General features: G+C 42.4%; 2 protein-coding genes across 16 annotated transcripts in view; one reads left to right on the forward strand and one right to left on the reverse strand.

Annotated features, from left to right (window-relative positions):
• Atg13 (autophagy related 13) overlaps nucleotides 1-11,907 on the reverse strand; it is a 38,331-nt gene extending 26,424 nt beyond the window's left edge. For 4 of the 10 annotated variants that reach the window (XM_021231822.2, XM_021231821.2, XM_021231818.2 and 1 more), the window contains exons 1-2: nucleotides 11,575-11,907; nucleotides 11,104-11,218 (exon numbers count right to left, since the gene is read on the reverse strand). The gene's annotated coding sequence lies outside the window, so the exon portion shown is untranslated. The remainder of the gene's footprint in view (nucleotides 1-11,103; nucleotides 11,219-11,574) is intronic. The other 6 variants (XM_013121892.3, XM_021231809.2, XM_013121876.3 and 3 more) reach the window with 6 other exon arrangements.
• Harbi1 (harbinger transposase derived 1) lies at nucleotides 10,950-26,028 on the forward strand. 6 transcript variants are annotated; one of them, XM_040745837.1, is made up of 4 exons: nucleotides 12,184-12,356; nucleotides 12,611-12,774; nucleotides 14,175-14,976; nucleotides 25,377-26,028. In XM_040745837.1, the coding sequence occupies exons 3-4, from the start codon at nucleotides 14,307-14,309 to the stop codon at nucleotides 25,781-25,783; spliced, it is 1,077 nt and encodes a 358-aa protein (XP_040601771.1). In that variant the 5' UTR covers nucleotides 12,184-12,356; nucleotides 12,611-12,774; nucleotides 14,175-14,306; the 3' UTR covers nucleotides 25,784-26,028. The 6 variants fall into 6 exon arrangements, with proteins under 6 accessions (XP_040601773.1, XP_040601774.1, XP_040601771.1 ...); XM_040745839.1 differs by lacking the exons at nucleotides 12,184-12,356; nucleotides 12,611-12,774 and adding an exon at nucleotides 10,950-11,160; XM_040745840.1 differs by lacking the exons at nucleotides 12,184-12,356; nucleotides 12,611-12,774 and adding an exon at nucleotides 11,200-11,428.
• Nucleotides 26,029-26,778: the final 750 nt, after the last annotated feature.

Below are 26,778 nucleotides of genomic sequence, written 5' to 3' on the forward strand. Positions count from 1 at the left end.
TTCTCCTTCCTATAGCAGAGACTCTTCTTTTGATATGAGAGGCTATTTATTGAGCAATTACTTTGACATGCTGGCTACCTGACCTTGCTCCTCTCTACACACATCCATTGCACATCCCCTAAGATGGAGCTCTGAGGAACAGCCCCTACTATCTTTACAAAATATTGGCCCTTGAATAAATCTGATTCCTTCCCACCAATACCTGTTACTTACCTTAGTCTATAGCTATACAACCCTAACAGCATCTGATTCCAATTCCCTTCTCTTGAACATTGGTCTTTAACATTTAATTCTGGAAATACTAACAGAGAGGCACACAAGTTGGACTTCTGCTATGAAAAGTCTAATCATAGCACTGGAAAACTGAGGCAGGAGGATCATGGGTTCCAGGACAGCCTGGGCTCAAGACAAATAAGCCACAACAACAAACACAGATACCCATCTAGAGTCTTCTTCCTTACAATGTACAGTTTTAACTTTCATTATTTTACACTATGAATGCAGTTACTGCCCATGTTTTAAATTTTCAATTATTTTATTTTTACATGTATGTGTGCTTTCTGAAACTTCATATGTATCTAGATATTACACGTGTGCAGGGTCCACAGAAATCAGAAGAGGGCATTAGATTCCCTGGACCTGGAGTTACAGATGGTTGTGAACACCGAATGGGTGCTAGGACCTGGGTCCTCTAGAAGCAGCTGGTGCTCTTAAATTGCTGAACCACCTCTCCAGTTCCACTGCCATGTTTTAAGTCCACCATGACCAATACATTTTAATTTTTTTTTGTTTTGTTTTACGAGACAGGGTTTCTCTGTATTGTTTTGGAGGCTGTTGGACCAGCCTGGCCTTGAACTCACAGAGATCCGCCTGCCTCTGCCTCCTGAGTGCTGGGATTAAAGGCATGTGCCACCACCGCCCGGCTGACATTTTAATTTTTAAAATGACTACCTACATTAAAGATGGAGAGTCCCTGAGAGATGAATTTTAAGACAATATAATTTTTGTAAGAGAACTAGGCCAAAGTTACAGGGTTTGGGGTTACTCCTTGGCTTAAATGAAGGCCATTCAATCACAGAGCATTTCCATGTCTCACCTGTACTGAATCTTCTCCAACTACTTCTCAAGTTTTGACCCTTTCTTGGTAATATGCTTATACAACGTGTGAGTTTATCTGGACTACTTACACCTTTCAGTAATTTTTTGCCCTAAGAGCATAACCCATTACTATGCATAATTTTTCAAAAATGTTTGTGGTTCTCATTCACATATATTTGATTAAATTGATCCAGCATCACTGTTTCTAATACATCTTAATTAGGTAGAATATAACTATGTGTGATATATCTCAATTATAACAGGCACGGCAGCACACACCTTTAATCCCAGCACCCAGACAGATGCAGGTGGATCTCTGAGTTCCAGGTCAACTTGGTTTATATGAGTTCCAGGTCAGCCAAGGTTATACAGAGAAACTCAGTTTCAAATAAACAGAAAAGAACAACAAAAAACACATATAAGAGAACTAAAAAGCTACTCTGGGGTACAAGTCACCAATGAAACTTCCATCACTGCCATCTTGCTAGGCAAGTACACTATCATTGAACATACTTCAGTCTTTGCCCATGACTTGCCACTTGGAGCTTTTGTCTGAGAAGTACTCTCAATTAATTAAGACCTTTCTTTGATACTTAGACAAATAATAAGTAGCAAAAATAGTGTATTAGCTGTTAAGTAGAAAATTCCAGTTTTGTAACATTCTCCCTACATTTTCACTAATATAAATTCATGACAAGTAACATTTTGAGATGCCTAAGGTATAGAAAACATGCATAGACTTGTAGCATACAAAATGCTTTGAAACGACAGTCTTCTAAAAATTGTTCTCTGACTTCTACACATGCACTGTGGCATACACACACAATTATAATAAATAAAATATATTTTAAAAACACATTTTTTTCCAAGACAAGGTTTCTTTGTGTATTCCTGGCTGTCCTTGACCTTACTCTGTAGACCAGCCTGTCCTTGATCTTACTCTGTAGACCAGGCTGGCCTCTAACTAAAGGAGATCTGCCAGTCTCTGCCTCCCAAGTGTTGGGATTAAAAGACACTATGCCCAGCCATAAATGCTTTATAAAGCAACAATAAATAATTGCAATCATTAGACAAAAATCTTGCCATCAAATATTCTACAACAGTTTGGAGTGCTTAACTAGCTTTCACCCAGAGGTTCCCTAAAATGAGATGAACCAATCTCAAAACAATTATTTTTGTTTTTGTAATGTTTTGGGGGTTTTGGTGCTGGGATCAAACTCAGGGCTTTGTGCTACTTAGCTAAGCATTCTAACATTAGACTAAATCCCCAGCATGTCAGACAGGCTTTGAAGCAGTCTGAAGGACTGCTCTAGCAGTACTTTGAAGATTCCACCTCAGGATATCCTTGAGTCAAAGTGGCAAAAAGATTTGCGTAGTGTGCCATGACAAACATAAGTTGAAATCTTTTTTTTTTTTTTTTTTTTGGGTTTTTTGAGACAGGGTTTCTCTGTGGCTTTGGAGGTTGTCCTGGAACTCGCTTGGTAGTCCAGGCTGGTCTCAAACTTACAGAGATCCACCTGCCTCTGCCTCCTGCGTGCTGGGATTAAAGGCTTGCGCCACCAACGCCCGGCATAAGTTGAAATCTTTCAGGAGAGTTGGCTCAGAACTTCAGAGACTGAGGCAGGAGGATTACTTAAGAGTTGAGGCCAGTCTTAACTATTCAGTGAGTTCCAGGATAGCACAGGATTCACTGGGAGCCCGATTCAAAAACAAGCAAGCAAACATCTCTGGAAATACTTCTAACATTAGGTTGGCCTGAACTGACAGTATCAGTTTTATTTACTTTTTTCCTGGTTTTAGAGACATATCTCTCAGTATAGCCCACAGGAGACTACGTTTATAGATTATAAATCTTGGGCTCAATCTTTCTTTCTTTCTTTTTTTTTTTTTTTTCCAAGACAGGGTTTTTCTGTATTGTTTTGGAGCCTGTCCTGGCACTTGCTCTGTAGACCAGGCTAGTGTTGAACTCACAGAGATCTGCTTGCCTCTGCTTCCCGAGTACTGGGATTAAAGGCGTGTGCCACCACCGCCTGGCTTGGGCTCAATCTTATCACATTTCCTGTAGTGTTTGGAAAAGTTTTGACATACAACAAAGTGTATCCCTGTAACAGCCAGGAGGTGGAGGCAAGAAAACTGCCAGTCCAGGCTAGCTGAAGTTACCTAGTCACCAACTGCCAGTCATGAGTTACTTTTAGGGTGCTAAGACTAATACTGCTTTAAAAAAGTGTACAAGTATTTATGTTAATATTTCAAATCCTCTTAGGTCTATGCCTAAAAGTAAAACTCAAGGCTCACACAGAAATTCAACATTTAACTTTTGATGGGACTACAAAATTATTTTCTTTCTTTTTTAAGCGGATTTCTGTGAGTTCGGTACCAAGCGAGTTTCAGGACAGGCTCCAAAACAATACAGAGAAACCCTGTCTCGAAAAAACAAAATAAAACAAACCCATCAAAAACAGAATAAAATGAGAACATAGGAACAGACATTATATATGATCTTTCTTTTTTTCTAATCTCCCCTTTCAGTTCCTCTGTTCTATTTTTAAAAATTCACTACATCAAATTTAGCTATTATACCTCTGCCATGTTTTTTTAATTTATAAAACTGAATGGCTGGGCATTGGTGGCGCACCCCTTTAATCCCAGCACTCAGGAGGCAGAGGAAGGTGGATCTCTGTGAGTTCGAGACCAAGCCTGGTTTACAGAGGGAGTTCTAGGACAGGCTCCAAAACACTACAGAGAAACTCTGTCTCCAAAAAAACAAAACAAAAAACTGAATAATTCCTTTCAGAATACCATTACATAATAATTTATATTACTTTAAATTTTCAATATATTTTTAAAGATTTATCTTACTTTATAAGTTTTTATTTACTTTTATCAGATTTTAGAGGCAAGTTTTCACTGTGTAGCTCTGGCTTCCTGGAAATTGCTTTGTGGATCAGACTGGCCTCAAACTCAGAGATCCATCTGTCTCTGCCTCCTGAGTAGTGGGATTAAAGTACAATCCAGCTTATTTATTTAAAAAAAGATTTATTAATTATGTGTATAGTGTTCTTCCTGCATGTGTGCAGGCAGGACAGAAAAGGGCATTTGATTCATTATAGATGGTTGTGAGTCACCATATGGTTGTTGGGAATTGAATTCAGCCAGTGCTCTTAACCTGTGAGCCATTTCTCCAGCCCCAATTTATTTACTTTTATTTTATGTGCATTGGTGTTTTGCCTCCAGGTATATCTGTGTGAGTGTGTCAGATACTGGAGTTAGAGACAGTGTTGAGTTGCATGTGGGTGCTGGGATTTTTTTTTCTTTCTTTAATTTTTTTATTTTAATTTTAAATAGCTTGTTTTACATGTGCATGCTGGGATTTGAACAAGGTCCTCTCAAAGAACAGTCAGTGCTAAGCCATCTCTCCAGTCCCAAGATGTATCTTACTTTTAAGTATATGTTCATGTCTATGCGGAGGTATGTACATGTGAGTGCCGGTCCCCAAGGAGGGCAGAGGCATCAGATCCCCTGTTAGAGTTACAAGTGGTTGTGAGCCACTTGATACGAATGCTAGAAACCAACCTCAGGCTCTCTGCAAGAGCAGAATGTGCTCTTAACTGCTGAGCCATCTCTCCAGCCCATATTTTTTAATTAAAAATATTTGTCTATTTTATGTGTAGAACTGCTTTGCCTGCATGTATGTATGTGTACAAGATGTATGCCTGGTGCCTATAGAGATCAGAAAAGAGCATTAGGTTCCCTGAAGTGCAGTTACAGATATTTGTGAGCCACCACATGGGTACTGGGAATCCACAAAGGGTCCTCTGCAAAAGCAACAAGTGTTCTTTTTCTATTTTATTTTGGTAAAGTATAAATGGCATAAAATGTTTTTTTTTCCTTGGGGCTTGGAAGATAATTCAGTGGCTAACAGCACTTGCTGTGCAAACACGAGGACTGGAGTCTAGATTCCCATTACTCATGTAAAAAGGATGTGCCTTGTGTAAGCCTTGTGATCCCAGAATTGTGAGGGGATGGGGCTATATGGGAAAAGGAGCATCAGTGGGCGTGAGCTCCAGGTTCAGTGAGTACCACAAAGGAAGAAGGCCATGTCTTACTCTGGCTTTTGCACATAGGTTCTAGAACATGGATATTATATTCACTGCCCACCTGCCACCCCAAATATCATATTGAACCAGGCATGGTTATTCACCCATAATCCCAACAAGATATTATTGTAAAAACAAAAACAACCCTGGTGTGACAAACTGGTCTGTGATCATAGCATGTGGGAGGTAGATGTAGGAAGAAACTCATCCTTGGCTAAACATACTAAATTTAAGACTAGCCTGGGTTACACTGGGATCCTGTCTCAAACCTCATCCCCCCCCCCAAACAAAAACCATCTTGGGAGGTTTGGGGTATAGAGCTCCTTGGTAGAGCACATGCCTAGAATATGACAAGGTCTTGAGTTCTATCCTAAACACCACAAACACAAAACAAAATCCAAGAGTGCTTGCCTAGAAAACACATTAAAGTTGGTTTTACTATGTTCATTTAAAAAATTATTTATTAAAAATACAGTGTTCTGCCTACATGCCAGAAGAGGGCACCAGATTTAATTGCAGATGGTTGTGAGCCACAATGTGGTTGCTGGGAATCGAACTCAGGACCTATGGAAGACCTCTGAGCCATCTCTCCAGGCCCCATACAGTATTTTAAAGTAGAAATGATACAGCATTTATCTGCTGTGATTGGTTCATTTCACTTAGCATAATGTCCTAAAGGTTTGTTCATATGATAGCATATGTTCTAGTTTCCTTTTTGTTAGTTGTGACAAATGCTATGACCAGAAGCCACTGGGAGTGGACATGGTGGCAAATAACTCCAGATCCCAGCTGGCAGATCTCTGAGTTAGCAGCCAGCCTGGTCTACATTGAGAGGTTCAGGGCAGCCAGAGCTACATGTAAGATACCGTTTCAAAAAAAAAAAAAAAAAAAGCTATGGAAGGCATTTCATGTTATACTTCCAGTCCAAACTGAAAATCAGAGCAGGAACTTAAAGCTGGAACCTGAAGTGCAGTAATTGCTTGTGACCAGGGAACTCACTGGTAAAGGAGTACATCAGGAATCATGGAAGATGCTGCTTGCTAGCTAACTCATACACAAGTTCATGCTTAGGTAGCTTTCTTTGCACAGCCCAGAAACACCTAGAGATAGTGCAGTCCACAGACCTATTTCACTAAGTAAGCAAAAGTCTCCCATAGACCAATCTGATAAAGACAATCACTAGACTGAGACTCCCTTTCTAGGTGACTCCAGGCCATGGCAAGCTGACAACGAATGCTAACTAGGCCAGATTACTTCAGAATTTTCTTCTTTTGAAGATTACATAAGGGCTGGAGAGATGGCTCAGTGGTTCAGAGCACTGGCTGCTCTTCCAGAGGTCCTGAGTTCCATTCCCAGCAACCACATGGTCTGTGAAAGGATTGGATACCCTCTTCTGGCATGCAGATATCCATGCAGAGAACTGTACATAAAATATAAATAAAAATTTAAAAATTACATAATATGGCCTACTATGAATATTTTTCTTATCCATTTACCCACTGATATACTGGCTTGAGTTGTTTCTGTTTTAACTCTATTAAACAATGCTGACATAACCACCGTTGTCAATTCTCCTAAGTATACACTCAGAAGTGAAGTTACTAAACCACTTAATTTGAAATTTCATTTCTCTTTAAATTCTCAGGACAGGGTTTCTCAGTGTAGTTCTGGCTGTTCTAGAACTTGGATCTGTAGACCAGGATGGCCCTGAACTCATAAATTCAACTCATGTGCCACTCACTACTGCCTGGCTCTAAATTCCATTTCTTAAGGAGCTATAAGACTGCACATTCCAAGCTGGGCGTTGGTGGCACACCCCTTTAATCCTAGCACTCGGGAGGCAGAGGCAGTGGCAGGCAGATATCTGTGAGGCCAGCCTGGTCTACAGAGTTCCAGGACAGCCTCCAAAACAATACAGAGAAGAAACCCTGTCTCAAAAAAACAAAAAACAAAAAAAAAGGCTGGGCAGTGGTGGTGCACGCCTTTAATCCCAGCACTCAGGAGGCAGAGGCAGGTGGATCTCTGTAAATTCAAGGTCAGCCTGGTCTACCAAGTGAATTCCAGGACAGCCTCCAAAACAATACAGAGAAACCCTATCTGGGGGCGGGGGAGATGGCACAGTCCTGCTAACTCTTTCATCATCTGCCTTTTTTTTTGTTCATTTGTTTCTCAAGGTATCCAGGGATTGATCAGAAAAAACAGTTGAGGATGACCTTCAACTCCAGATCTTATCTAGATCTTAATTTACCAATGATGGGGTTAAAGGACTTCAGGCACCACCCAGATTAGTTTTGTGATTTCTGTGATGTTTACTTCTATTTTAAGTGTTTTGCTGAGGGGCGTTGGTGGTGCACACCTTTAATCCCAGCGTTTGAGAGGCAGAGGTAGCCAGGTCTCTGTGAGTTCCTGGCCATCCTGGTCTACAAAGCCAATGCCATGACAGGCTCCAAAGCTACATAGAGAAACCTTGTCTCAAAAAAAGTGTTTTGCCTGTGTACCTTGTGCATACAGATCCCATAAAGAGAGTAATGTAGCCCCTGGAAAGGGGGTTACAGTGAGCTGCCTTGTGGAATCAAATATGAGTTTCCTCAAACAGCAGTGCTTTTAACCACTGAACCATCTTCAGGCACTATACATATTTCTCCTGCCAGATTTGCTTTTTTGAGGAATTGTCTTACTATATTGCGTAAACCAGCTTAAGTGCTGGGATTACAGGTGTCTTTTTGTTTTAACATTTAAGTTATTACAGGATGTCACTGAGCTTGAAACATTTTAGAAATTTTGAGTGAAATGTCTTGCTTTTCAAATAAAGTTGTTTATATTACGGAGCACCTTAGTGTGGGCCCATGCAGCCTTAGGCTAGGGCTGGTCACCAGAGAATCCTTGTTCTTATCAATGCAAAGTTCAACCCCACCCTTGTAAAAGAGATGCTGGTCAGAGACAAAGTTTCACGTGTGGAAGTTAGAGGATAACTTGTGGGAGTCATTTATTTTCTTGGTCCCCAGGATCAAACTCAAGTCATCAAGCTTGGCAACAAATACCAGCTGTACATAAAAACTCTTGCATCAGATCTGATGGCTTTCCAAGTTATTCAGTATCAATAGAAGTGCTACTTCAATAAGGTCACAATGGAAGGAATGGCAACATGGCTGAGTACTAACACTTGCTGTACAGTAATCTGCAGACCTTAGATTAGAATTCAATACCTAGAACACAAAGGTAGAGGGACAGGACTAACTCCACAAAGTTGTCCTCTGACCTCCACATACTTACTCACTATGACATGAATATACCCCCAACAATTATTTTTTTAAAAGAAGACAAGAGGGTGGAGAGATGGCTCAGTGGTAAAGGGCACTGACTGCTCTTCCAGAGGACCTGGGTTCAGTTCCCAGCACCCACACGAAGCTGGATCTGACACCTTCACACAGACATATAAGCAGGCATAATACCAATGCACATGAAATAAAAATAAATTATGAGAAACAAATAAAATGCACATTAATTTAAAAAAGGAAACAATGGGGAAAAGTGAAAACATTTTGGCTGAGAAATGACTCAATGGGTAAAATTTTTACTATGCAAGTATGAGGACATGCCTTTACATTCCTATCACCCATGTAAATGCTAGGCAATAAAGAATGTTCTCTAAACTATTCCTGGGGGAGAATGTGGGAAGCTTGTTGGCCAGCCAGTCCAGTCAAAGCAGTAAGCACCACGTTTGGCAAGAGACTTTGTCTTAGAATATAAGATGGTAAAAGAAGACACCTGATTTTGACTTCAGATGTGCATGCCTTGGTATATATGTGTAAGCCTTTATGCAAGAGCATACATGAATGTACTCTGGAGTGCACACACACAATCAGAATTTCTTCTGGAAAAATTAGATTTAATCTCTAGAAATATAATAACCATTTATATTTACACAATAAGTAACACATAGACAAAATATATGGGGCAAAAATTCCTAGAGGGATGATGAGATGGCTCAGTGTGTAGAGGTCTTTGCAACCAGGCTGATGACATGAGTTTGATCCCTTAACCCTCATGGTGTAAAGAGAGAACCGTCCCACAAGTTGTTCTCTGACCTTCACACATGCCTGTTTACACAAACACACAGACACACAAACCTGTGTGCAAACACACTAAAGATAGATTAAAGGTAAATATAATAATAAATGCTTAAGTTATTTTTAAATAGTATCTAATTTTTTTGAGATTGGTTCTTATTATGTATCTCAGCTGTCCTGGAACTCACTCTGTAGACCAGGCTGGCCTAGAACTGCCTGCCTCTGCCTCTCAAGTGCTGGGATTGAAGTGCAACACTAGGTGGGCCTCAAGTATCTGATCTTAATACCATCTTAAATTATCTTTAAATGACTTAAGAGCTGCTAGCAATATTAATAGTTCTGGGAAGGAGCTGAAACTATTTAAAATTACAAAGACTGTAAAATGACTTTTTTTTTTTTGGTTTTACAGGGTTTCTCTGTATTGTTTTGGAGGCTGTAGGTCCAGCCCAGCCTCGAACTCACAGAGATCCGCCTGCCTCTGCCTCCCGAGTGCTGGGATTAAAGGCATGCACCACCACCACCCAGCGGTAAAATGACTCTTAACTCTGCATTTTATTCAAACATATGGCGAACCAAAGTGGAAGCAGCATTTTCCAAATTGTAATTGTTATGACTTTTTACTTGTACTAACAATCAATTGTTCATGTTCACCAAGTTGTTTTTCTAAGTAGAAGTACCCCTTCTCTTGTGACAAAGCACATAAGGGACTCCATTAGAAGAACTTGCCTATGAAGCCTACACTAACCTTCAGAAGACAGAGAATAAATTGATACACATGAGCTCTACAGTTAAAAATAGGTATTTAAAATGAATTTGAAATAATGTAATGACTTACATACAAGCCTTTAAAATATTTAAACTCATGCCGGGCATGGTGGCACACACCTTTAATCCCAGCATGCAGGAGGCAGAGGCAGGCAGATAGCTGTGAGTTCAAGACCAGACTAGTCTATAAGAGCTAGTTCCAGGACAGCCTCCAAAGTCACAGAGAAATCCTGTCTCGAAAAACAAAAACAAAACACACAAAAAAAATTAAACTCAAGCTTTATCGTTGAGTATGGTGGTTCACACCTATAACCCCAGTATTGAGGAGTTCAAGGTCACCCCCAGGTACAGAAGGACCCTGCCTCAAAACCAACAAAAGCAAAAATAAACAAATAAAAGTTTGTTTGGCTGCCCATGATGCTGTATGCCAACACTAGGAAGGCAGAGGCAAGAGGACCGGTCTTGCATTTCAATGCTAGCTCAAGTTCAATGCTAGCCTAGTCTACAATAGTGAGTTCCAGGCGAGCCAGATATAATATGCAATGAGACCCTGTGTCAAAATGCAGACACTTACAGAGGTATCATCAGTTGTGGATAAGCTCTGTAGCAGACAAGGCAAATTGCTAAGTTCAATCTCAAGAACATACAGTGTATGTGTATTATTAGTATATAAATGCACACATGTATGTATACATATAAATACACACATACAAAATTAATTAGGATGATTCCAAGAGCCAGACAAAGTGGCACATGTTTGACAGTCTCAGAATTTGACTGGGATGGAGGAGCAGGAATTCAAGACCATCCTAAGCTACATGGCTGGGCTCTTGTATCAACTCTCCCAACCTAGACCTGGTCGGTATTTCCAGCTACTGAGGAAGTTGAGGCAGGATAACTGAAACGCAGGAGGGGGCCACGTGGTAAGACCGTTCACTGGGGAGAGAGAAAGGAGGGCAAAAAGAAATGTTAAGGCTGAATTGAGCAGATTAACTGGGAGCTAAGTGACTGACTGGGAAATTGAAAGCTGAGATGCGTTAGTGATGAGCCCACGAAGGTGCTTAGCCACTTACCCAGAGATTTACTCAATGAGGACGGGCCGCAGGTTTCCACAGGTCGATCCACTGCCGGTAAGAAGACTGTCGTGAACTTTGGCTCCCCTTTTCACTAGTCAACAGTCACCCTCACCTACACGCGGAGTACATATTTGGCACTCATTTTTTTTTTTGATTGAATGAAAACCCCCGAATTACGTACGGCCCTACAAATCATCCCCAACCGAACTTCTTGACTTAACCCAAAGAGCTAAGAAAGTAGCAAGCAAGTTTCGAGGTACATCTGTAACGGTTGGGACCTCTGAAGAACCAACAGGGTCTACACCAACCCAACTTTCCGTAGGTAAACCTAATGAGGGGGCTAGGGAGCTGAACCTCGACTGGTGGGCTTGGGCGTTCACAAGGAGGTGGCCGAGAGGACGCAGATCAGTGACCTCCCACTCGGGGGCGCTGAAAGATCCGGGGGTTATTACCCCCTAAAGTGAGTACCTGGGAAGCTACGGCACAGAGAGTGGCTCCGGGCTCTCATTCCGGAGGCCAGGGCCTGGAGCCGGCCAACCGCGCCTCCCGGCTGAGGGTTCCTTGCTCCGGGGCGGTATTGACAGCTCAGCTCGCAGAGAGATACCTCACGCTTGACGAGGCTCCTGGCTCCAAGAACTGAGAAAACTGTCAGACCGATGTCGACTTGTTTTCCTCAGAGCTGCTTCTTCACGCGTCAAGCGATCTCTCCCGCCCTAAGCCAGCAACCACTCGCTCCCCGGCGCCGCCATCGTCAGTGTTTGTTTTCATCCGCTTCGGTGCTGGCGGTGGGGAGAGCGAGCGCTATGGGGGAAATGCAGCTGCCAAACTATACTTACACTTTCGCTACACCGCAGGTGTCTTATTTAGTCTTTCCGCACCTCAGAGTCTCCATGAAAGTTGCTTTCTTTCCAGAAATAATCCTTTTGCTCAATTTTAAATCCTCTTAAGAAAGGGAAAAGTTATGGAGAGGGATTTTGCGAGCTCGAGACCGTTTGGGCTTCGTGTGGAATGTTCGGCAGCGAAGCTCAGGTTGCGGCGGCCGCGGTGTTGAGGACGCGGCGTGGGGCGGGCGCTGACGCGGAGGGGGCGGAGCCGTTGTTGCGCACCATGACGGTCCGAGTGCCGCAGCGGGTTCCGGAGGAGGGCCTGCCCTGGCTGGGAGGGCTCAGTGTGCTCCCGGTAACCCGGCCGCTGCGGCGAGATAGGGACCAACGTTCGCTGACTCAGGGTGTCGGAGCAGTCAGACTTTGGTATCAGACTTTGGTATTTTGCTTTTTTGAGACAAGGTCTCGCTTTGTAACTCAGGTTATCCTAGAATGTACTGTATGTAGCTCAAGCTGTCCTGGAACACGCGGCCCAGCTTCCAGAATGCTAACTTTCCGACCAGCCTTGGGAGTTTGTTTTGTTTTTGTTGTTGTTTGACCGGCGCTTTTGTAGCTCAGGCTTGTCTCGACCTCATGCTCTTGCCTCCACCCTTTAAGAACGTTATGTTTATGTTTTGGAGGAGGGGCGTGCTTTGGCAATGATGTGGAGGTCAGAGGACAAGTTGCGTCAGACAGTTGTCTCCTTCCACCATGTGAGTCTCAGGAACCAACGCATTTCACCAGACATTGCAGCCACCCCAGTGCTCTCGGACCCCTCTCTCTGTCCCTTAATGATATTTTGAAGGTGGGTTGTAAAAGTGACCCAGGCGTTCCAAATCTGTTTCTCTCAGCCTCTTCCTCCTTTCCTTCTTTTTCATACTGGCTATTCTTCCTTCCTTTCTAGCCTTCAGCCTCAGGATTTGGACCTCTTGAGATAGAGGCAAAGTCTGTTACAGCAGACAGTGTAGGTCCCCAGGCAGGTCATGGACTCTTTTCTTTCCTCTTTGCTTCTTAGTTAGACTGGTTTGAGCACTCCCATATCGGTCTTGTACTTGCAAGGTGGAGCCATAGGGCTTTGAAAAACAAGCTTCCATGACTAATCCTTAAGGTGTTTAGGTGTTTGTGACTTGTTAGTTGCTTCATGGCCGCCATAGACCTCTTTTAGCTTGTGAATAGTTACACCATCACCTCTTGTGCTGTTCTCAGTTGAAATGCCAGGCATTAAATGAGCCACTCCAATTGTCTTCAAATCAGACCAAATTTATCATATGGATGAGTTAGTGGAGAAAATCCAGAGGGTTTTGTTGTTGTTTTGTCTGTCTGTCTGCCTGCCTGCCTGCCTGCCTGCCTGCCTGCCTGCCTTCCTTCCTTCCTTCCTTCCTTCCTTCCTTCCTTCCTTCCTTCCTTCCTTCCTTTCTTTTTTCAGACAGGGTTTCTCTGTGTAGCTTTGCAGCCTGTCCTGGATCTAGCTCTTGTAAACCAGGCTGGTCTGGAACTCACAGAGATGTGCCTGCGTCTGCTTACCTCTGCCTCCCGAGTGCTGGGACTAAAGGTGTGCGCCACCACTGCCGGTCGAAAATCCAGAGTTAAAAAGTGAATTGCTAGCCGGGGGTGGTGGCGCAGGTCTTTAGTTCCAGCACTCGGGAGGCAAAGGCAGGTGGATCTCTGTGAGTTGGAGGCCAGCCTGGTCTTCAAAGAGAATTCCAGGAAAGTCTCCAAACCTACAGAGAAACCCTGTCTCAAAAAAAAAAAAAAAACCAAAAAAAAAAAAAAAAAGAATGTCTGAAAAAGTATTGTAGGTTTTGAATCAGTTGGTATGGTTTTAGTAGGATGATCTAATTTTTCTGTTTTGTTCTTGTCTTTGTTTTTTAAGACGGTTTCTCTGTGTAGCCTTGACTGGCCTGGAACTCAGCGATTTGCTTACCTCTACCTCCTGAGTTCTGGAATTGAAGGCGTTCACTGCTGCTGCTGCTATCACTATCCAGCTCTAATTGTTTTTTTTGTTTGTTTGTTTGTTTGTTTTTGGTTTTTGAGACAGGGTTTCTCTGTATTGTTTTGGAGGCCGTCCTGGAACTTGCTCTGTAGACCAGGGTGGCCTCGAACTCACAGAGATCCGCCTGCCTCTGCCTCCCGAGTGCTGGGATTAAAGGTGTGCACCACCAACACCCGGCGCTCTAATTGTTTTTTTTTTTAATTACTTTTCAGAAAGAAGATTATACATGCCAGAGTTATTTAACTGATGGTCTAGCTATTGAATTCTGACACTTCCTTCTTGTGCCAACTTCTTCATTGGAGAAATTCAGAACAAGCAGATATAAGTGTGTATCCTCATTGGCTATGGCTATACCAATAACAGTACTTGACTGTGATCTCTTGCTGTATGGCCGAGGTCACCGGACCTTGGACCGGTTTAAGTTGGATGATGTGACTGATGAATATTTGATGTCCATGTATGGATTTCCCCGACAATTCATTTACTATTTAGTGGAACTCTTGGGGGCAAGTCTTTCACGACCTACTCAGCGATCTAGGGCTATTAGCCCAGAGACACAGATCCTGGCAGCGTTGGGCTTTTATACCTCAGGTTCCTTCCAGACTCGGATGGGAGATGCTATTGGAATTAGTCAAGCCTCCATGAGCCGATGTGTTGCCAATGTCACCGAAGCCCTTGTGGAAAGGGCCTCCCAGTTTATCCACTTCCCAGCTGACGAAGCTGCCATGCAGTCTCTAAAGGATGAATTCTATGGATTGGCAGGGATGCCAGGTGTGATAGGGGTGGTTGACTGTATCCACGTGGCAATCAAGGCACCCAATGCGGAAGACCTCTCTTATGTGAACCGCAAGGGTCTGCATTCTCTGAACTGTCTGGTAGTGTGTGACATCAGAGGGGCACTAATGACTGTGGAGACGAGCTGGCCAGGTAGCCTCCAGGACTGTGCTGTGCTACAGCAGTCTTCTCTAAGCAGTCAGTTTGAAACTGGGATGCACAAAGGTAGCTGGCTTCTTGGTAAGTTTGCAAGTGTAAATATTGAGTTTATACCCATAGAAAAGTTATGCTGTAGAGTGGTGAGATCTAAGATTTGCTAGTATTACTTTGTCCTTTCTCTTACTCTGTGAAACCTCAGGTGAAAACTCTCTGAGCATTCATTTTTTCCCCCTGTCATTATTATTACTTTTTAGAGACTTTTTGAGATAAGGACTTGCTATGGAGACTGCCTAGCCTTGAACTCAAACATTCACTTTCCTTTGCCTCTCGTGTGGTGGATTAAAGGTGTATACCACCACACCCTCACAGTTCTTTTCATTATTATTCTTGTACTAGGGATCAAACCCAAGGCTTGGGAATGCCAGGCAAGGATTCTAACACTGAACCTTCAACCTTTGCTCCATGATTAAAAAAAAAAATCAGTATTTAAGGGATAAAGAGATATATATACTCAGTGGTTAAGAGAACTTGTTCTTTTTTTTTTTAAAGATTTATTTATTTATTACATATGCACCAGATTGAATTGTAGATGGTTGTCAGCCACCATGTGGTTGCTGGGAATTGAACTCAAGACCTCTGGAAGAACAGTCAGTGCTCTTAACCTCTGAGACATCTCTCCAGCCCAAGAGAACTTGTTCTTGAAGAGGACCTGAGCCAGGCGGTGGTGGTACTCACCTTTAATCCTAGCACACAGGAGGCAGAGGCAGGTGGATCTCTGAGTTTGAGGCAAGCCTGGTACACAGAGCAAGTGTCAGGACAGAGAAACCCTATCTCAACCCCTTCCCACAAAATAGGACCTGGATTTGATTCCTAACACCCACAAGTCCAGTTTCAAGGGACCCAATGCCATCTGTCCTCTAAAACACAAGGCATGCACATGGTATACAGACAGACATACACATGCAGGCATAACACCCAGACAATTAAAGGAATGTTAAAAATTTTTAAACAAAAACTATCTAAGCTGGGTGTTTATATGCTTGTAATCCTAGTGCTGGGTGTTGGTTGAGGTAGAATTCTGAAGTTCTAGGTACAGCCTGGGCTTTATTTTTTATTTATTAAGTATACAGTGTTCTGCCTGCATATGCCCAGCCTGCCAGAAGACAGTACCATATCTCATTCAAGGTGGTTGTCAGCCACTATGTGGTTGCTGGGAATTGAACTCAGGGCCTCTGGAAGAGCATTCAGTGCTCTTATCCTCAGAGCCATTTCTCCAACTCCCAGCATGGGCTTTATAACGTGTTCCAGACCAACCTGGGAGTAGAGGGAGACCCTGTCTCAAAAATGAAATAAGGGACTAGGAAAGTAACTCAATTGGTAGAGTACAAAGCCTTGGGTTCGGTTAGGTTCTCATCACTGCATAACAACTATTTCCTAGTACTCAGAAGGTAGAGAGGCAGGAGGATCAGAAAAGTTCAAGGTGAGTTTGAGCCCAGCTTGTGATACATGACCTCTTGTCTCAAAAACTAAACAAGGGGATGGAGAGATGGCTCAGAGGTTAAGAGCAATTCCTGCTTTTACAGAAACCCGGAGTTCAGTTCTCAGTACCCACATTGGGCAGCTCACAATTCCCTGTAACTCCAGCTCTAGGGGATTTCATACCCTCTTTTAGCTCCAGAAGACACTTGAACCCAGATGGGCTCACGTACATACATACACACACACACACACACACACACACACACACACACACACACACACACACACACAAATTTTAAAGAGTAATAATTACAGTAAAGCACATTCTCTGGAACTAACAAATGTTATTTGCCCTCATTTTACTTTTAAGAATTAATCTTTGGTTGTATGTTCATGAACATGTAAAATAAGATGTGTGGTGACAGAAGCTTGGAATTGCAGCACGTGGGAGGAGGGGTCAGGAGGATCAGGGATTCAGGGTCATTCTTGGTTTACATACGATGTTTAAGACCAGCATAGGCTACATGAGACCCTTCATCAAAAGACAAAAATCAAAATCAAACAGAAAAACAAGATCACGAGAATTTGCATTGCCAATAGTATCTACAGAAACAACCCTGTAGGTTTTTCAACCTTTGTAATGCTGTGATCCTTTAATACAGTTCCTCATGTTGTGGTGACCCCCAATTAAAATTATTTGTTGCTATTTCATAACTGGAATTTTGCTACTGTTATGAATCGTAATGTAAATATCTGTGTTTTCCAACCGTCTTGGAAATCCCCAAAGAGGTCATGACCCACAAATTGAGAACCATTGCTGTAGAGACTTGGGAGATAGCTCAGTGGTAAAGTGCTTGCCATTCAAGTCTGGGACCTGAGTTTGATACTATTCAAGTATGAACTCATGTTTAAAAAAAAAAGCCAGCTGTGGTGGCACACACTTAAAATTCTAGTACTAGAGAGGCAGAAATAGGCAGATCTTGGAGCTGAACTCCAGCCCAAGGAGAAACCCCATCTCAAGCAACATAGTAGGCAGTACCCAAACACTGTAAGTTGACCTCTGGCCTCAACTCTCTGGACTCAAAACACACACAAACATACACACTAATCCTGTAAAAGTAATCTCAGTTTCTCCAAAATACCAGTGCAGGGCTTGTTAATTATAGTATAACCAGTAGGGGCAATAATTGCTATCATCTCAAAATGGTGAATATAAAGCCAGTGGCAAGTGGCAGTAATGCCTATTGTGAGGATTGCATAGTACATTTCAAAATTCACTATATACTAACTTCGAAGTACCAAATGTGAAACACTGCTGCTATTGCTGGGATATCTACATGAAAATGGTAGTAGACAGCTCATAGGCAGGTTTGTATGTTTGACACAGGTGTCATTTGTAGCCCAGGCTGGCTTAAGATGATCATCTTGCCTCTCTTTTCCAGTGCCGCTGTGACCATGTAACATTTAAACATTTTTTTATTTCTGAGACACAGGTTTCTCTGTATGATCCTGGCTGTCCTGCAAATCACTCTGTAGACCAGGCTGGCCTCAAACTCACAGAGATCCTCTTCCCCCTGCTTCCCAAGTGCTGGAATCAATGATATGCACCACCACCACCCAGCTAACTTTTGTTTGTTTGTTTGTTTGTTTTTGTTTTAATTTTTCAAGACAGGATTTCTCTGTGTAACAGCCCTAGCTGTCCTGGAACTTGCTCTGTAGACCAGGATGGTCTCAGACACACAGAAATCCGCCTGCCTCTACCTCCTGAGTGCTGGGATTAAAGGTGTGCACCACCATTACTCAGCTCCAATTAATTTGTTTAGTCACATATATATATATATGGGGGCGGCATGACTGCCATGGCAAATGTGTAGAGGTCAGAGGACAATTTGCAGGAATTGTTATCTCCTTTCACCATGTGGGTTCCAGGGATTGAACTCAAGTCTTCAGGCTTGGTGGCAAGTACCTTTACAGGATAAATCATCTTGCTGACCCCTTTTTTTTTCCTTTGTTTTGTTTTAGGGGGACATGGTCTCATGTAGCCCAGGCTAGCTGAGGTAGAATTTTTATTGTAAGAACTTGCTTCGTTGTGGATGGTGGTGGATCACAGCTTTAGTCCCAGGACTCAGGAGGCAGGCAGGTGGATCCTTGAGGTCAAGACCAACGTAGTCCACAGAGTGAGTTCCAGGACAGCCAGGGCTACACAGAAACCCTGGCTTGAAAAACAAAACAACAACAACAAAAGAAATTGCTTCTCCATTCTGCTCGTATCTGCTAAGCCTTATTTAAAGGCTGACTCATTGGTCTGAATGGGACCATCAAGCAGTATAAACCAAAGTGACTGTGCAGCTGTGAAGAATACTGTTAGTAACAATGAAACCCTTGAGCCTGGGAGCTTTATTAATTTGAGCTTTACTCTTTTTATTTTATCTGTGTGGGTGTTTTGTATGTCTGTGCATCTTGTGTGTGTCTGGTGCCTGCAGAGACCAGAAGGTGTTAGATGGCTTAGAGCTGGAGTCACAGATGGTTGTGAGAAGCTATGCTGATGACCAGACTCAGGTTCCCTGGAAGAGCAGCCAGTGCTCTTACGTACTGAGACGTCTCTCCAGCCCCTTAAGTTTACTCTTAGATAAGCAACATATTATGTACAACACATTATGTTTTATTTGTTTGTTTTGATTTCAAGACAGGGTGTCTATGTGCCTTCGTTGTCCAAGAATTAAATCTGTAGACCAGGCTGAGGTCAATCTCAGAGATCAATCTGCCTCTGCCTCTGTCTCCTGAGTGCTGAGATTATAAGGCATGCTCCACCATGCCTGCACCATGTATCATGTTTAAGAGTGGAATGATTCATTAGAGTTGAGCATGGTGGCTCCTGCCTGTAGTGTCAAATATTGCAAAGACTAAGGCAAAAGGGATCACTTGAGCCCAGGAGTTCTCACCTAGACGGAAAGGAAAGAGCCGGGCATAGCAGTGTACACCTGTAACAAAGCACTTGGGAGATTAGGCAGGAAGGTGACTTCAAGACCAGTTTCTGCTACTCATTTTTTTTTTTTTGGTTGTGAGCCTAGCCTTTAATGACTGAGCTATCCCTCCAGCCCTCTGCTACTCATTAATGTTATGGCCAACCTAGGTCTTCTGTGGGGTCCAGAACTATGCTTTCATTTTTAAATGAGTGAGTTTATTAAATATATGGCAAACAAAAGTGAAAGAATAAGTAGCAAGTGATAAATTGTGTGTGTGTGTGTGTGTGTGAGGGGGGGAAGGGGGGAGAGAGTGATATCATTAAATCAGGGGTTTACAGACATTGTGTAGAAAGTGACTGGGGAAACTGAGGCAGTCAGCTGAAATTCCTCTGGGATGAGCTTTCTTTCCAGGCTGAACTTCCTCCAGCTTGTCTTTCTCACTGTAGGCACTTTTATATCATGGGCTAAATAACAGAAAGATCTGTTAACATGGCTCCACTTCCAGCCAATTCAAGAACAAGATGTTTTCACTCTTGAGCTGTTTTGCTGTTCTTTTCTCTCATATCACAAAGTTTGGAGCAGGCAGCCCATCCCCAGACAGGGAGACTTGGAAAACAGAGAGACAACTTGGGCCTGAATTTGGGGGAGGAACCCTCCATTCTAAAGTGAGTTTTTCTTTTTTTTTTTTTTTTTTCCGAGACAGGGTTTCTCTGTGGTTTTGGAGGCTGTCCTGGAACTCGCTTGGTAGTCCAGGCTGGTCTCGAACTTACAGAGATCCGCCTGCCTCTGCCTCCCGCGTGCTGGGATTAAAGGCGTGCGCCACCAACGCCCAGCTAAAGTGAGTTTTACAATGAGCTCAAATGTAGCATATGATAATTTGCCAGTATAATGTACATTACACTAAGTTACATGAGATCCTGTCTCAAGAAGAGAAGGAGAAAAAGAAACATGTATGAAAGATTAAAGATGCTAAGGCAGAGTTGTGACAGCATTAACTGGCTGGGTGATGGTGGTGAATGCCTTTAATCTCAACACTCTGGAGGCATAGGCACTCGATGTCTGTGAGTTCGAGGCCAGCCTGGTCTACAGAGTGAGTTCCAGGGCAGGATCCAAAGCTACAGAGAAGTCCTGACTGGAGAAACAAAACAAAACAAAACAAAACAAAAAAAAAAACAACAAAAAACTCATAGTGAGAACTTACTGGGAAAAAATTTATCTAGTGTTGGAATACCTCACTATTAGTGGAAAATCACTAATCATATCTGTATAGCATGTGATCAAAGTGAGGTGCTTAACATGTAGCAGATGCTCAGGAAATACCTGTCTCTCATGTTTAAATTCTCCATTAAAGAGAAACCTCCCCAGTTCCTAGAGGGCACACTGTCAGCACACTGATGCATTTCCAGCTTGATGTTCCATGCAACACCTACTGGTACTTTTATTTTTCTCTTGACAGGATTTCATGTGTCTTCCAGTCTGGTCTCAAACTGCCCTTGAACTCACCAGCCTGTCTCCTGAATGCTAGTGTTACATGGAAATTCAAGGCCAGCCAGGGAAACAAAAGACCCGGCTTTAACAAAAGCTAAATAATATCAATAATTTTTTACAAAAGAGGAAACTGGGAAGCACAGACTATTTATGCTTTTTTTTTTTTTAACTGAGACAGGCATCCCACTGTTTCGCAGATTGACTTCAGGAGCCTGATCCTCTTGGCTCATCTTGAAGTACCTGCGATTACAGGTACATTCCATTACACTCCACTTTAAGATCCTTTTGAGCCATTCCTTCCCGTTCTCATTCTTAGCTGTCCCTATAGGTGTATCACCTAAATTCCTAGTCTCCACACACCACTTCTCTAAACAGTTCATCTTGAGTTCTCACGCCTTCAGCTCTTAGGCTAGTGCTGTTAAGCAGCTTTGGGTAAGATCTCTCAGAATGTCTTATGGGTGATTGAGTGACCACATAAGCATTTATAATCCCTTCCCCATCTGATCCTAATCCCCTCGTGAGTATCTGTTTTCCAGTGATGCAGCTAGTGAGTATGGAGCTGTTTTTATTTAGTGTGTGTGTGTGTGTGTGTGTGTGTGTGTGAGATGTGTTAAGTGTTGGGTGCATACATCCCTTAGCATTAGTGTGAAGGTCAGAAAACTCTGTGGAATTGGTTCTCTCTTTCTACCCTTATGTGAGTTCCAGGAACTGAATTGAATTCAGGTTGTCAGGCTCATGTGGCAAGTGCTTTGCCCACTGAGCCATCCTGTCCAGCTGCTGGCTTTTTTTTTTTTTTTTGAGAAGGTGTCTTACTCTGAGCCCAAAAGTGCTTTTCACCCATTACAATCCCTACTACATAGTAGAAATTCAGTATGCCACAGGTGTTATTGTTAAGTCTGTTACAAATGTTACTTCCATTATTGTTTATAATGTCCTTTTAAAGCATTTTTATATTTATGTGGAGGAGTTAGTTTTCTCCATTCACAGATGGGTTTCAGGAATCAAACCTGGGTCTTCAGGGTTTTCATTTGTGTCAAATACTTTTATTTTGAGCCACCTGGGATCCAGCATCATTTCTCCCCCACCCTCTCTTTTTTGCCCTGGCTGGCCTTAAACTGGCCTTGCAAGTGGTGGCTTACATGTATACTATCATAGCCTGTTCTACACCATTTTTAAAAATTCAGTTTTTAGGAAGAGTGAGTTCAAAGAAGAGTGGAGTTGGTATACGCCTACAACCCCACATTTAAGAGGTAGAGATGAGTATCAGAAGTTCAGGGGCCAGACCTACATGAGACCCTGGATTCAAAACAAAACAGAAGTGGTGGGGAAGAAAGCCAGATGTGGTAGCTCATGCCTGTAATCCCAGTACTTGGGAAGCTGAGACAGGAGAATTGCTGTGAATTTAAGGTCAGCTTGAGCTACATAGGGAGTTTTAGGTCTACAGAATGAGGCTGTCTCAAAAAAGAAAACTAACTAAATATAAACCTTAAATTTTTGTGAGACATCTCAGTTATTTTCAGCTAATCCAGTCTTAGAAACATAAGCTTCTAAATGGAAGAAGTCTTTTATTATTTTTAGAACAGTGGCCATCTCTGTCGTAACCATATGACTATTTACTGAACCTGATGATAGATCAGGAATATAATGCTTACTTTGGTACTCAGGGCCCAGTGTCTGGGATTTATAAAACATTTCACCTTTCTAGGCATGATAGTTTATGCCTGTAATCCCAGCATTCGGTGGCAGAGACAGGCAGATCTCTGTGAATTCCAGGCCAGCCTGATCTACAGAGAGAGTTCTGACAGAGCTATGTAATGAGACCCAGTCTGGAGGGGAAAAAAGGAGCCAAGCCTCTGTGTGAGCAGCTTTGTTTGTGTGAGGTGATGAGTCAGGACAATTAAACATTATAGACATTGCTGTTGAACTAGGACTTTGCTCCCCAGTTTGTTTGCTTTTCTTAGGACTTCCCAGGATCCTTTGATAAGGAAGTCACTTAAAGGAAATGCTTTCTTTATTATTTGAATGCACTTCTGATTCTTTCCCATTATTACTGCTTGAATCATCATATTCATGTTCCTCCAGCTTCTCTGTTACAAAAGCATAATTATGTGATACAGTATCCAGGAATGCAGCACCACTGAGTTCTGATGGCTACTGCAGACACAGGTTTTATTCTTCTCAGCACTGGGAGGATAGAGCATTGTGAAATGGTGTGAAATCCCTAGGTCATGCTTTCAGACATGAAAGCTATTATTAGTAAAATTAGAAATTTTCTTCATGAATGTTTTTAGATATCCTGTTAGAATTTCTTTTTCTCTTGAACTCTTTAGAGACTGTGTAAAATTGATATCCTGTTTGAATGTTTTTTGGAGGGGGAGTGGTGGTGGTCGTTTATTTGTTTGTCTGAGACAGTATCTTACCATATATAGACCAGGCTGGTTCCAAACTCACAGAAATCTTCCTGGCTCTCCCTCTTGAGTGCTGGGATTAAAGAGAAATGCCACCACGTCTGACCCTTTACTATGAAAGAAAGTATCTCTGAATTTGAAAACTCATTGAGAATGGTGGTGTACACACCTATAGTTCCAGCACTTGGGAGGTAAAAGAAAGATGATCAGGAATTCAAGGTTATCCACAGCTGCCTAACAAGGTCCAGGCCAGCCTGGGCTACATGAAGCTGTCTGAAACAAAAGAAAAGAAAAAAAAAAAGAGGGAATTTTGAGGGCTATTGCTATAGCACAGACCCTTTTAACTTGTGCAAGGCCCTGAATCCGCACCCCCACCCCCAGCATGGCTAAAAATAAGAACCCAAGAAAGAAAAAGCCAAGGATTTGATTCCTGTGTTTCTACTTCATTCCCACAGATGCTTTCAGACTTGGATTTCATGCGCTATTAGCTTTTCTCTTACTGGTTTTAGTCAAGGGTATTGTCAGTCAACACTGCCTTATGCGTCTAACAGTGATGCACTTTATTGTTTTTGAGACATGTTTTGAGGCCAGGCTGGCCTCACTGGGCATCTTCCTGCCTCAGACTCCCAAGTGCAAGCATTACTGGTTCGTGCCACCTATACTGGGGTTGGTTTGTAGCCTTGACATTCATCATCCCTCCTCACTGCCACCATGGAGAAAAGGGAGGGAGGGATGAAGAACTATGGGCAGAGAATGAGCTTCAAGGAGGGGGCAGGACCCAATCAGTAGTAGTTCATGCTTTCTATTTGAAAGTATTTATTTTTATTTAATGTATATGAGAGTTCACCTACATATATGTATGTGTACTATGTGTGTGTCCCTGGAATCCTTGGAGACCAAAAAAGTATTTATTTCCCTGGAGATGGATTGTTGTAATGATCCCTTGTAGATCTTTGTAAGCCACATGTAGGTCCTCTGCAAGAATAGCACATACTCAAAAAATGTATATGTGGATAATTGCTTCCTGCTAAACAGATGTGTATCAGGAAGAATTTTGTGTTTTGGGAAATTGGGTGTGCTTATTTGCTGGACGAATAGCCTTGAATTAGTGTATAATTAATTTCTGAATGCATTGTTACACAAAATGACAATAACCACTATATAGGATTGTGACAGGTTAAATTATATGAGTTAGAGTATTTTACATGCTTTAAAATATTTTAAATATGTGAGATAATTCACTTACAGACATTCCTGTAGCACTGATGGAATAAAAAGCAAAGCCTGTAAAAAAAAAAAAAAGAATAGCACATACTCTTTTTTTTTAAGATTTATTTATTTATTATGAATACAACATCCTGCCTCCATGTATGCCTGCATGCCAGAAGAGGGCACCAGATCTCATTATGGATGGTTGTGAGCCACCATGTGATTGCTGGGAATTGAACTCTGGACCCCTGGAAGAGCAGTCCGTGCTCTTAACCTCTGAGCCATCTCTCCAGCCCCCAGCACATACTCTTAACTTCTGAGCCATCATCTCCTTTGTTCCCTCCTCATACTTTCTTTTGTGTTTTTTTAATTTTTTTATTCTTTTGGTTTTTCGAGATGGGGTTTCTCTGTGTAGCTTTGGAGACTGTCCTAGAACTCGCTCTGTAGACCTCCCTGGGCTGGAACTCACAGAGATTTACCTGCTTCTGGCTCCCGAGTGCTGAGATTAAAGGTGTGCACCACCAATGCCCAACTCCCTCCTCATACTTTCTTATGACAGCATATTTCTCTTGGTTATTATGGTATGGCATGCTTTGGCACCAAAGGCTGTTGTATTTTTCTGTCTTTCCTTACATATTCACCATTTTTGTTCCAAGAGACAGGTGTCATGTGTAGTTCAGACTGGCCTGTGACTTAAGTTAGTCCTCCTAGCCTCAACATCTTGAGCACTGAGATTACAGTCATGTGCCACCACATCCTGCCTGAATTTCACTCCTTTTTTTTTTTTTTTTTTTTGGTTTTTCCAGTCAGGCTTTGGAGGTTGTCCTGGTACTTGCTCTATAGACCAAGCTGGTCTCGAACTCACAGAGATCCGCCTGCCTCTGCCTCCCTAGTGCTGGGATTTCACTTCTTGTTTGTAATCCATTCACAGTCATGTTCTCTTTGGCCTTTCATTCAGGTGACAGTTCCTTCTTTCTCCGTACCTGGCTCATGACTCCACTTCATATTCCTGAAACTCCAGCGGAGTATCGCTATAATAGGGCCCATTCTGCAACTCACAGTGTGATTGAGAAGACTTTGCGAACCCTCTGCTCTAGGTTCCGATGCCTGGATGGATCGAAGGGAGCACTGCAGTACTCACCGGAGAAATCCAGCAACATCATCTTGGCTTGTTGTGTCCTTCACAACATTTCCCTGGAACACGGGATGGATGTTTGGTCCTCTCCAGTGACTGAACCCATTGAACAGCCACCTGAGGGCGAGTATGAGCAAATGGAGTCCCTAGACTTAGAGGCTGACCGAATCCGGCAGGAGCTAATGCTCACTCATTTTAGTTAGTGTGCAAGGTGGAGGAAGGAGGAAGACTTTCCATAATGAAGTATGAGAACTTGCCCCCTCACCAGCCCATGGCCAAGTCTGTCATCTAGTGTAACTGAATGTGCACTATTGTCATAAGCTAGCATTTAATGTTTTAGAAGGAGAAGGTGTGGGGGTAGGTATACCAGCCCTTGCAACTTTGTCAACTAGACTGAAGTTCACTGGTTGCAACAGTAAAATCATAATAAAGGAGAAAGCAGCACATATCCAAAGCATTTTGTTGTTGTTCAATTATCTGGAGATCTCAAATGAAAAGTGTTGATCCTGATTTTTTTCTGTTTCCCTCCTCCCTTCTCCCCTCCCTCCCTCTCATTCCCTCCTTCCTTTCATCCTTTCTTGTTGGTTTGTTTGAGACAGTTTTTCCATATGGTGCTCACTATGTAGCCAGGTTGGTCTGACACTTGGAGCAGTCCTCCTTCAGCCTCCCAGGTGCTGGGATTACAAGTGTAAGTCATCATGGCTGCTACCCTGATTTTGTTTCTCTCCTTTGCTCTCTATATAGGCAAAAGAAAGAATGAATTTAGTTGAGGAATGATAGAAGATATATAAGTGAGCACTTGCCTAGGATGTGTGAGGTATTGATCCCTATAGCTGAAAGAAAGAAAAGAAAAAAATTAAAGAGAAAGGAATTATTAGTTTGCATGTGCAGGATTGTTTTGAAGAGGACATTAAGGACAGTGGGAAGCCACCATCCTTAGTGTGCCTGCACTATTTGGACTATGTTTTGGATCTAGTTCCTAGAGGAAACATCTTAATTCTATGTCCCAGTTCGCCCTTGAGTCATAAAGAGTAAGTGGGGGTAAGGACTGAGTCAACTTGAAGAAGGCAATTCTAATATAGATAAAATACCACGGTTACACTTTTACAGAGGATCTAAAGACCCTGGAAGTTCAATGAACAAGAGAGTCCCACAAGTTCACAAAAGTCACATGTAGCTATGCTATTTCTTTTTTTAA

This window comes from Mesocricetus auratus, unplaced genomic scaffold, assembly GCF_017639785.1.
Source record: "Mesocricetus auratus isolate SY011 unplaced genomic scaffold, BCM_Maur_2.0 Super-Scaffold_100004, whole genome shotgun sequence".
Classification (NCBI taxonomy): Eukaryota; Metazoa; Chordata; class Mammalia; order Rodentia; family Cricetidae; genus Mesocricetus; species Mesocricetus auratus.

Bases quoted from the DNA above. Each gene is read 5' to 3' on its own strand.
- Harbi1 (XM_040745839.1), top strand. From the start codon at position 14,307: ATGGCTATACCAATAACAGTACTTGACTGTGATCTCTTGCTGTATGGC. The intron at 14,977-25,376 runs GTAAGTTTGCAA...ATCCATTCACAG, and splicing joins CAAAGGTAGCTGGCTTCTTG to TCATGTTCTCTTTGGCCTTT.